Source organism: Ananas comosus, linkage group 10, assembly GCF_001540865.1.
Source record: "Ananas comosus cultivar F153 linkage group 10, ASM154086v1, whole genome shotgun sequence".
Taxonomy (NCBI): Eukaryota; Viridiplantae; Streptophyta; class Magnoliopsida; order Poales; family Bromeliaceae; genus Ananas; species Ananas comosus.
The window spans coordinates 6,066,468-6,077,855 of NC_033630.1; the positions used below are offsets into that span (position 1 = coordinate 6,066,468).

The window sequence follows — 11,388 nt, forward strand, 5'->3', positions numbered from 1 at the left end:
GTCCACATTGGAGGTTAGTTTACTATGTGTTTATTTTAGCATTTTTTTTTATTTTAGGGTAAGCATATTTCTTTTATTTAGAAAGAAGTTTGTGGTATATCTTGTCTAAAATGTGTGATCTGATGGGTGTTTTTTGTGTCTTTAATTAGGGCTCCTATTGTACTAAATTAATTTTGGATGCAAATTATTATTGTAGATTTTATATATATTTTTGTTCATAATTAGTAATAATTTTAATTAATGATGGGGCTATGTTATTTCTTCATATTTCTATGAAAAAAGAAAAAAAAAATTGGTTAGATGCACACTAGATCAATTGTAGGGAAAAAAAAAAGAGCATTCACAATTCATTGCGAAATTGTGAATGCCTATTTGTGTCCTTTTTTACTATTCATTGCCAAATTTTTGTCTAGCAATTGCTTATCGTTATAGTTAACTGCTCCAGTGAATTGTAGAAGTATTTTGTGCACACTTTGTCTAGCAATTGCTTATCCTTATAGTTAACTGCTTATAAAGATTTGACTGAAAGTGCTTTTGGTGCTGTCCTTGCTTGGAAAATGACGCAGTCAGTATTCTGTTTCCGCGAAACTTTTCAATATCAGTTGATTTTGATGAATGTCGGTCAATTTATCTACATTTGATTTGACTACATGCGAATAAAGAATTGTTTTGCTGCTTGGCATATTTTCTAGATTTCTTCATACCTTTTTTTTTTTTTTTTATATATTTAGTGCATGTATGGTAAGTATGTCGTCTACAAGGTTATCACAATAGCTAACCTTGTAGACCATTGTTTAATTTTTCTTTTTTTGTCTTCACTCTATTATTTTTTCAACACTCTGCATGCTGTTGATTTGAAAAAGGATGTGGTCATTTTTATTTTCTTAATTTAAATATAGAAATTTTATTCTGTTTGTTTGATAAGGAATTATTAGAATTCATTACAAAAATATGGTTCTTTCATGTTGTTTTAATTTTCTTGATCTTTAGCCTCATTGTTCCTTTATTGTTAGTAAGGAGCTAGAGAAGCAAGATGTCTAATTACAAGTAAATATTTTACACTTTTTATTGATCTTTCTTGTTCAGATTTTACTAAACAAATTACATTTAGTTTGCTGCTCCAATAATTAAAAAAAAAGGTTGGATAAAAGAGAGATAAAATTGTACAAGGATTATCCAAACTATGATCCATTTTGAACGAACGACCTACACTTCAAAAACTTCTATTTTACCACTTCAACTTTAACTATTTAAAATAGATATTTCAATTTTAACCATTTTGATTTTGCCAACTTTAAAGATATTTGTAATAGTTCTAACAGAATACTCTAATTTCTAATAGTGTATTCCATCAATACAAACACCTTAAAGTTTAGACATGTAAAATCAAAATGATTAAAGTTATTGTGCTCGTTTCAAAAAAAAAAAATCTTAAGGTGATAAATCAAAATTTTAAATTTTAGGTTTCTATTTACAAAATGGGTCATAGTTCAAGTAATGTCTATACAATTTTGGGAAAACTTCAAAAACCCCCATTGTGGTTTCAATTTTTTTCACTTTAGTACCCCGTGGTTTAAAATGTATCAACTTAATACCCTGCGGTTTCTCACTTTATCACTTTAGTACCTTGTGGTTTAAAGTATATCAAGTTAGTATCCTGTAGTTTTGCACTTTATCACTTTAGTACCTTGTTATTTTAATTTTGTATTAAGTTAATACCTTGTGATTTTTTAAACCACAGGGTACTAAAGTGATAAAGTGTGAAACCACAGGGTATTAAAGTGATAAAGTGCAAAATCACAGGGTACTAACTTGAAACACTTTAAACCACAGGGTACTAAAGTGATAAAGTGATAAACCACAGGGTACCAACTTGATACACTTTAAACCACAGGATACTAAAGTGATAAAATGTGAAACCACAGGGGGGATTTTTGAAGTTTTTCCTACAATTTTTTTCAAAGACAGATTAAAAGAAGAGAAAAAGGCTAGCCTTCCCCAATTGATTTTTTGTGTGCATCTAAAAATTAGTTTAATTAATTTATCAAGTGATTTTATTTGTACAATGAACTTTCTCTTTAGTATGGATTTGTACATTGAACAGATAGATTATATTCTAGGGAAAACTTCAAAAACTCCCTTGTGGTTTCGCAGTTTTTCATTTTAGTTTCCTGTGGTTTAAAGTGTATCAAGTTAGTACCCTATGGTTTCGCACTTTCTGCATTTAGTACCCTGTGTATCAAGTTAGTACTCTGTGGTTTATTTTTGTATCAAGTTAGTATCCTATGATTTTATTTTTGTATTAAGTTAGTACTCTATGATTTTATTTTTCTCTTAACAAAATACTAAACCAAAGGGTACTAAAGTGAGAAAGTGCAAAACCACAGGGTACTAACTTGATTTAATTTAAACCACAAGCTACTAAAGTGAGAAAGTGCGAAACCACAAGGTACTAACTTGATACACTTTAAACCATAGGGTACTAAAGTGAGAAAGAATGAAACCACAAGGGGGTATTTGAAGTTTTTCCTATATTCTATATTCAGTGATAATATTTTTTTCTTACTTAAAGTCAAAAGAAAAGAGCAATCTTTTCATTATTTCTTTGTTTAATATACTTTTGTATGAATTGTGGGAGTAATAACACAGCACAATATTCTCTTTATAGTATTCTGCTTGAAGCATATAAAAATTCTCCTATTTTTATATTTTAAATTATATGATTATACATTACTTTTTTACCTATTTTACTTCAATTTATTTATGTAATTACAACTTTTGCAAGCTAGCAACTTGTTTTTAGAATTCCAGCTATTAAAAGAGCACCCTTAGACCAAATCTAAAATATTATAATGAAATATTATAATGCAACATTAATTTTTTTCCTTGTCAATTAGTGGTTTCTTGTATAGATTTTGCATGCATTGATTTTACAATAAATTACTAGAAGCCTATAGACTCTTTATATAGGTTCATATATCATTGTGATCACCAATAGTATCTTTGTTTTTCTTTTACTTTTTATATAGTTTCTGTAATTGTTACAATTTTTCTCAAGATATATTTTGCTATTCTTTTTAGACAAATGGATAAAAGTTGGATAGAAAAGCCAAGAAATAGCAAGGCTTATATGGATGGAGTGGTCAATTTCATTAGATTTGCCACTGAGAAATCATCTGTTAGAGGAAAAATTGTATGTCCTTGTAGAAAATGTTCCAATTGTTCGTCACATACTCCAGAAGTTGTTGAGGAGCATCTTATGTGGAAGGGTTTCTCAGTAGGCTATACCGAGTGGATATTTCATGGAGAGTCTTTGAGTGCATCTTTAATAGAAAGCTCCCATAATATCTTTGCTTCAAATACTCCAACTTCCACTAATGTGCATGAGGGTACCATAGGACAAGATGACATAAGAGGATTGCTTCGAGATGCCATAGGGATACCTGATATAAATTTGAGTAGTAATCCAATAAGTAATGAGGATATCATGAGGAATTCAAGCGAAGCCAGTCGACAACAAGATTCATCAATTGACGATACGACTTCATATGCTAATTTAATGCAAGACTGTGATCAAGAACTTTATTTGGGATGTTCGAACTATTCAAAAATATCTTTTTTGCTACACTTGTTTCATCTCAAATGTTTGAATGGGTGGTCCAGCAAATCTTTCACTATGCTGCTCGAACTATTAAAGGATGCTTTTCCGCAAGACAATTCTTTACCATCATCTTCATATGAAGTCAAAAAATTGATAAAATAATTAGGTCTCGGATACGAAAAGATTCATGCTTGTCCTAATGATTGCATGTTATATTGGAATGACAAGATAAACCAAGAAACTTGTCATGTATGTGGATCTTCAAGGTGGTTAAAGAATAAAGAAGATGAAGATGACACTTTAGGAGAGGATGAAGATACGATTAAGAAGAAAAAGCCGGCCAAAATATTGCGGTATTTTCCTCTGATTCCAAGATTAAAAAGAATTTATATGTCGTCGAAGATGGCTTCCTCCATGAGATGGCATGAAGAAGGCCGTACAAAGGATGGAATCTTAAGGCACCCAGCTGATGCCTTAGCATGGAGATCATTTAATGATCACCATCCAGATTTTTCTTCTGATCCTCGTAGTATTAGACTCGGACTAGCAAGCGATGAATTTAACCCTTTTAGAACAATGAGCTCCATATATAGTACGTGGCCTGTTATGCTGATCCCATATAATCTTCCACCATGGTTGTGTATGAAAAAATCAGCATTAATACTATCTATGGTTATCCTTGGTGAGAATGGTCCAGGCAATGATATTGATGTCTATTTGCAGCCTCCGATACATGAATTGAAAATATTGTGGGATGGTGTCGATGCATTTGATGCTTTCACAAAGCAAAACTTTAACATGCGGGCTGCTCTACTTTGGACCATCAATGATTTTCCTGCCTATGCAATCTTATCTGGTTGGAGTACTAAAGGGCGAATTGCTTGTCCTTGTTGTGGTAATTCGACTCATTCACGTTGGCTAAAGCATAGAGGAAAATTTTGCTATATGGGCCATCGTAGATGGTTAGAAGAAAGCCACCCATTTCGATTTAAAAAGGATGACTTTGATGGTTCTGTAGAGTTGCGGTCTGCTCCAACTACACTATCAGGAACTGACACTCTTAGGCAACTAGAGGGCATCAACTTTCAATATGGAAAAGGTGCTAAGTTTTCTAAGAAAAGGGCAAGAGAGGAAGTTCGTAACGTTATTAATGAAGAGCTAGTGGAAAAGGATAATAATACAAGCCAAGTTGCAGTCTTTGAGGATGCCGACGATTTGATCAACGATCCTCAAAACTTGGATGAGGATGGAGTACATAGTGTAGATCAACAACTATGGAAAAAAAGAAGCATCTTTTTTGATCTACCTCATTGGAAGGATAATCTTCTTCGACACAATTTAGATGTAATGCATATTGAAAAAAATGTGTGTGATAATTTGGTAGGTACTATGTTGAATATTGTTGGAAGGACTAAAGACAACTTAAAAGCACGTTTTGATTTGAAAGATATAGGTATAAGGCACGACCTCCATCCTAAGGTTTTGCCTAATAATAAAACTCATTTGCCTGCTGCATGTTATACTATGTCGGTTGATGAAAAAGTTCGTTTCTTAACTGTTTTGAAGAATCTCAAAGTTCCAGATGGTTATGCTTCTAACATCTCACGTGGTGTAAATCTAAAGGAACGCACACTAACAAACCTTAAGTCTCATGACGGTCACATTTTGATGCAAGACATCCTACCAATAGCTTTGAGGGTTGCTATGCCCAAGCAAGTAGCAGTTGTTGCTATTGTTTCGGAGTTATCATCTTGTTTTAAAGCATTATGCTTAAAGGCTCTCGACATTGAGGAGCTTGATCGGTTATAATCTCGAGTTGCACTGACATTTTGTCTCATGGAGAAAATATTTCCTCCCAGTTTTTTCACCGTAATGGTTCACCTAGTAATTCATTTAGTATCTGAAGCAAAATTAGGTGGGCCTGTACACTATAGATGGATGTATCCAATTGAGAGGTACGAATTTTAATTTTGTTAGGTTTAATATCTTGAATAATATTATTGACATTATCAGATTATATTATATCTTCATCCTGTATTTCTGATCGAAGGTATTTAGTACGCTTAAAGTCATATGTACGCAATAGAGCTCAACCTGAGGGCTCTATTGCAGAAGGGTACATTGCCGAAGAGTGTTTGACATTTTGTTCGAGGTATCTTGAAGGTGTGGAGACAATTTTCAATCGACCGCAACGAAACTATGACAATGTGCATAATGCAGATGATTATATGTTCTCATCTAGTGGACGAGTTCTAGGAAAGTTTGAGAGTGTCATTCTTGATGAAATTTCTCTATCACAAGCACATCGTTATGTGCTACTCCATTGTGATAAGATATCCTCCTATCGTAGGTGAAATATCACTATAACTTTTTCATTATATAATTGACTTTAACTTTCTCAATGTATTCTACATATATAACTTTATCAATTGTCATGCAGTGAATTTTTGGTTGCTCAGCGAAGAGCAAATCGTAACATTCGAGCTAACCCAAGTATCGAGCATAAATGGCTGGTTGAAAATTTTTCTAATTGGCTTCTTACAAAGGTTAGCACAAAAAATTGAGATACTCGTGAAAATATAAGGATTAAGTAACAATATCAAGATACTCATGCGAATCATATACTTTATTCTTGATTAAGTATATTATATTATTATATTAAATACAGAAAGTTACTTGACATTTTCTCTACTAAAAATGTTAGGTTCCAAAGATGGCCGAGAACAATTGCCCAGAGGAAATTATTGCAATTGCCCGAGGTCCAAATAATGTCGCTAAGAGATATAGTGGCTTTGTTATTAATGGGTTTAGATTCCATACAAAAAATCGTGAGAAATTAAGAAAAACCCAAAATTCTGGAGTGATGGTTGAAGCAGAAGGACAAGATTATTATGACAAACTCACAGATATTTTTGAGTTAGATTACTATGAAAGCTTTAAGGTCGTCTTGTTTCGTTGTGAGTGGGTTGATATTAGGTCACCAAGAGGAATGAAAAAGGACACAAATGGCTTTGTTCTTGTGAATTTTTCTAAGTTAATGCACACTGGGCAATTATTGAAAGATGATCCATTCATATTCTCATCTCAAGCAAAACAAGTTTTCTATATTCAAGACATGAAGAATGAAGAATGGTCTTATGTCTTTATAACAAAGCCAAGAGACTTGTATGATATGGGAACAACATTGCAAGGAGAGGATGATGATGATCAGACATACACTCAATGCATGCCGTTTAATATTATTGATGCTAACCAATTAGATAATTGTGCAAGTTGGGCAAGAACAGATGTTAAAGGAGAGAATAGTCTTTGATATGGCTTTTGTGACCCTTTCATTATGGCATTAAAGTATCATCTTTTCATTATGGCATTAAAGTATTATATGCTTTCTTTTTTTGTTTTTCTTTTTAGATTCTGTTTGCTTACATCAAAATAATTAGTATAAGATTTTCACAATACTTATAATTATTATGGATTGTTTTTTTAGACATTCACTTGACCAAGATGCACTACAACAAAAAGAAAGAAGTTAGACCATTAGTGTCGACTAATGTCGCCGCGGAATGTTTTCATACATTGTGCCATTACTTCCCTCTTCCTTTTTTCACCAACCAGCACCATCTTTTTTTTTTTGGGACTATTTGAGATAAGCTTAATTACCTTATGCAAGCCATCCTGGCAAATAGTTGCTCACACTTGGCCCGGGGGTTGTCGCGATTGTTATTTGATCAGGATGGTACCTATTAAGTATGAAATATTAAAAACTTTGCTCTTTGCCTGCTTTAGTTTTTATACTAATAAGTTGTTTTACATAAGTATTAAAACATTGTATATTATGTATGAAGGTTTGATCAATTTTATTTTGTTTAATCCACAAGTTAATTTCATTGGTATTATGATGAATTGTTGACTATTTGATCAAACTTTGCAATTCCAAACAAGGCCTAAAACTTTGCAATTTTGTTCTGTCTAACCGAAAATGATTTGGCCGTCGTTTCTCCACTTCTTTTTGTAGATCCTGTTCAAGATCCAGATCTTCCAAGCGTTCGGCGAGTTCGAGTTCCCAGCTCTAGTAAGTTAGCTCTAGTAGTTGCTCTCTACAGGAAAAACACATTTTATTGTGATTGATTTTGAGGCTGTTGTAAAGTTTTGTATCATATATGTTATTCAATGGGACAAATTGTCGCCACTAAAACGTTTTTCGTGGCGACAATTTGGCCTATGGTGGCGACATTTGTCGCCACTAAATCTTGTACCTGTAGTAGTGATGTCTTGTATTAGGTGAGTTTTAATATAATATAGGTTTAGAAAAATGAATTTTTCGAATGTTTTTAACTTTTAATCTGCTATGAAATTTCTAAATATGCTACTACATTTTCAGATTTTGAAAAATGGTTCGATCGAAAAGATTGAGGGATCATGAAGTCACAAATCTTGTGCTGGATGAATCTCAAACAAATGGTGATAACTCGTCATCTATCTTGCAATCCACATCCTTAGACCCTGAGCCTTCTTCAGACCGATCACCTGCCTCAGATTCGGAGTCTTTGGAAAGCCAACCTCAAGTAGAGGAGGAAGTTGAGATTGAACGTGACGACACAGTAGAGATAATAGGTGATCTTCTAAGTTTCTCTAAATTATTATTTTCTATTACAAGGCATTGCTACTTACTTTACATTCCTACTATATGTTCAAAATTTCTATTTAGATGAAAAAGGGAATGTGAAAAAAAAACGAATGATGCGTGCAAAGGATGTATGGACTTTGCTGGCTAGTGAAAAAATCAAAGTAGAATGCAACCAATTCGGGCAGCCAATAAAGAAAGCCGGGGGCATATTAGGAGGTTGGCTAGGGACTGTAGCACGACGTGGAAATATATGTCCTATCCACTACATAAGTTGGAAGATCATGCCTACAGATCCATTCAAACTAAAGATCATTAATATAACTCGAGTAAGTTGCTCTTTTCTTATTGGCCTTTCTTTCATGAAAAACATAAAGACTAGCTAGTTCTTAACTTTTTATTGCTTTAGCTAAAACAAGTATTGTTTGTTGGTATGAACAAGACTTTCATTATTGTGTAAGAGCTTTATAATCAAGAGTACACACACTTACTAGCGAGAAATAGCACACTTTTATTTTCTATTTATATACCCTTCCATATCTTTTCCAATAGTAGCCACAAGCAAAGAAATTTATCATCTTTCTTGAATTGCATGAATTTTCTATATATATTTTACTAAGAATTTTCTATACATATCTTATTGAATGCTACATTTGTGGCTTCCACCACAATAAAACAGATAAATATATTGAGTTGACTTTTCTAATGCCTTTTTTTTTTTAACCTTTTTTATAGAGTAAGTTTTCTCTTCCCGGAGGTATAATGAAAGTTGATGTTGATGGTTGGATATTAAAATCGGTGAGCAAAAAATGGAAGGATTATAAATATGATCTTAAAGCAAAGAGTAAAATTAATCAACACACACAACAAGAAGTATCTAAAAGTGTGCCTCCAGAAGTTGTACCGCAACAATGGATCGATCTTGTTCGCTATTGGTATTCGGAGAAAAGCGAGGTACTCTTATAAATAAATATCAAATGCTTTTATTGTATTGTCATGATTTTCACTATACTTTAAATCTTATAAGTTTTGCTTTTGTAGAAATATTCAAAGATCGGCACGGCATCGCGTAAAAATCATACAACTCCTCACACGACTGGTTCTAAGAGTTTTGCAAGGAAGCGAGATGAATTTGTACGTTGAGTTTTCTTTAATTGCACTTATTATTTTTTAAAAGTAGAAAGATGAAATTGAAATCTGTTATTTGTATGAAATTGTATTCAAGTTGTTTGTTTATTTTCACTTGCGCTAACATGTATATGTTTATGTTAATGGTAGGAAGAAAAAAATAAAAAACAACCAGGACGTATCGAGTTTTATGCCATAACGCACAATAGCAAAGATAAAGCTTACATCAATACAGCATCAAACAATTTTGTGGTATGCACTAAGAAACTAGTTGATTAATTTTTTATGTTATCCATTAAAGATATTTAAAATGCAATAATCTCATATCTTTGTATCTTTCTATATCACTACAGGAAAACGCAATGAATGCTATAGCAGCAAGTTCGGCAGCTGAACCATCAAAATCTAGTACTAATCTGGAAAATGATTACATCAAGAATACTCTGAAAAGAGATAAATATGGTCGAGTATTGGGTTATGGGAATGGACCTACTCCAACAAAGATTTTTGGTCTTCAATCTCAGCTTAGGGACATGGATAATGAACAAGAAGATCCAATGAAAGAAGAAGTCAAAAGGTTGAAAGCTAAAATAGAAGTAATGCAAAACAAACACGACTCAGATATGCTAGAGATTAAGTCTCTATTGCGGCAACTTGTTGGGCAATCTGTTAATTCCAGCACTGATATAAGAGATCCAGCACCAAGTTAGAATACATTGGTTGAATTTCTAATCAGCTTTTGTTCAAGCCATGAAAACTTCGCTACTTTATGACTAGTATGTTGTTTATATGTGCTAACTCTAATTTTGGGTTGTTAAACTGATGATGTATGGCTACTATATTACAAAGGTTGAGAATATGACTAGTATGTTGTTTATATGTGCTAACTCTAATTTTGGGTTGTTAAACTGATGTATGGCTACTATATTACAGAGGTTGAGAAGATGTATTAGCATTTCTTCAATCTGAAATATATGTATGTATATATATATCTTTTGGTTGCTATATGGAGTTTCCTGTTTGTTGGTTGAGTAATATTCATTGATAGTAAATTATCTTTTGAACATTATAGTTAGTGATCTTATAAAATATTGCAAAAAAAAAAATTTATTAGAATTTTTTAAAAAATAAGCAATACTGCCGACGCTTTAAAGCGTCGTTAAATGTATAGTTTGTACAGAAAATAAATTATATGGTGACGCTTTAAAGCGTCGTTAAATCCATACTTAGCACAAAAAATAAATTATTTGGCGACGCTTAGGTGCGCCACCTTATTGGGGACGCATAAAAGAGTCCCAAGAAGTTCACATTGCCGACGCGTAAAAGCGTCACAATATTTTTTACGAGGTACATGAAAAATCAAATTCTCGACGTTCCTTGGGACGATTTAAAGCGTCGCTGTTAAAGTGCCGATGCTTTTTGCCAGCGTCGCCATTTGTGTCCCGTCACCATGTTTACCGACTCATTTGGCGACGCTTGGCCAAGCGACGGTAACTAATATAGATACGCTTTAAAGCGTCGGCAATGTAATTAAAAAGCGTCGCTAAATGCCGCTTTTTTTGTAGTGATGGTATAAGGACACAAGAATTTTTACTGACACTTAGTGTGCATGTCTAGTTTCACATAGTGCCTAAATGCTTTAGTGGAATCCAAGACTAAAGTATTCAGTTTATAGGTAGGTGTTCCGATCCGAAGTTGGTAAACTAGTGCCAACTCAGTTACCTTCTTTTATCTTTTATTCTCTCTATGGTTTATGTTGAATATATCCTTTATTCTTTCTATAGTTTATTCTCTCTATTCTTTATTCTCTCAACCCCAGGGACCAGTATTATCCTAAGCACACATCCCTTCATCTAAGAGCTGAAAACCTAATAGCACCAATGATTTTGTGCTATTAGAAGCATACCAGCCGAATTGTGTGTGTGTAGTGTAAAGCTACCATGCTGTCGAAAACAAAGAGAGTTGGTGCTGTTGAAGATAAGACCAAACTATTTGTTAGAAAATTAGTTACTTAAAATAATTCTTCATTTGTTTA

At 33.1% G+C, this 11,388-nt stretch overlaps 2 protein-coding genes across 2 annotated transcripts; both read left to right on the top strand.

Annotated features, from left to right (window-relative positions):
* Positions 3,086-6,914, top strand: LOC109716680. Its single transcript, XM_020242224.1, has 5 exons — positions 3,086-3,593; positions 3,768-5,403; positions 5,652-5,951; positions 6,042-6,147; positions 6,306-6,914. Exons 1-5 carry the CDS (start codon positions 3,086-3,088, stop codon positions 6,912-6,914), a joined length of 3,159 nt encoding a protein of 1,052 aa, XP_020097813.1.
* On the top strand, positions 6,129-10,260 carry LOC109716699. The gene is made up of 8 exons (XM_020242244.1): positions 6,129-6,147; positions 7,617-7,673; positions 7,983-8,215; positions 8,310-8,554; positions 8,961-9,179; positions 9,267-9,359; positions 9,504-9,605; positions 9,707-10,260. Exons 3-8 carry the CDS (start codon positions 7,993-7,995, stop codon positions 10,061-10,063), a joined length of 1,239 nt encoding a protein of 412 aa, XP_020097833.1. The 5' UTR covers positions 6,129-6,147; positions 7,617-7,673; positions 7,983-7,992; the 3' UTR covers positions 10,064-10,260.

Excerpts from the sequence above, each read along its gene's own strand:
- LOC109716680 (XM_020242224.1), top strand. The coding sequence starts at position 3,086 with ATGGATAAAAGTTGGATAGAAAAGCCAAGAAATAGCAAGGCTTATATG. Across the intron at positions 5,404-5,651 it reads GACATTGAGGAGCTTGATCG|GTATTTAGTACGCTTAAAGT; the intron begins GTTATAATCTCG and ends TTCTGATCGAAG. Across the intron at positions 5,952-6,041 it reads AAGATATCCTCCTATCGTAG|TGAATTTTTGGTTGCTCAGC; the intron begins GTGAAATATCAC and ends ATTGTCATGCAG.
- LOC109716699 (XM_020242244.1), top strand. The coding sequence starts at position 7,993 with ATGGTTCGATCGAAAAGATTGAGGGATCATGAAGTCACAAATCTTGTG. Across the intron at positions 8,555-8,960 it reads AGATCATTAATATAACTCGA|AGTAAGTTTTCTCTTCCCGG; the intron begins GTAAGTTGCTCT and ends CCTTTTTTATAG. Across the intron at positions 9,180-9,266 it reads GGTATTCGGAGAAAAGCGAG|AAATATTCAAAGATCGGCAC; the intron begins GTACTCTTATAA and ends TTGCTTTTGTAG.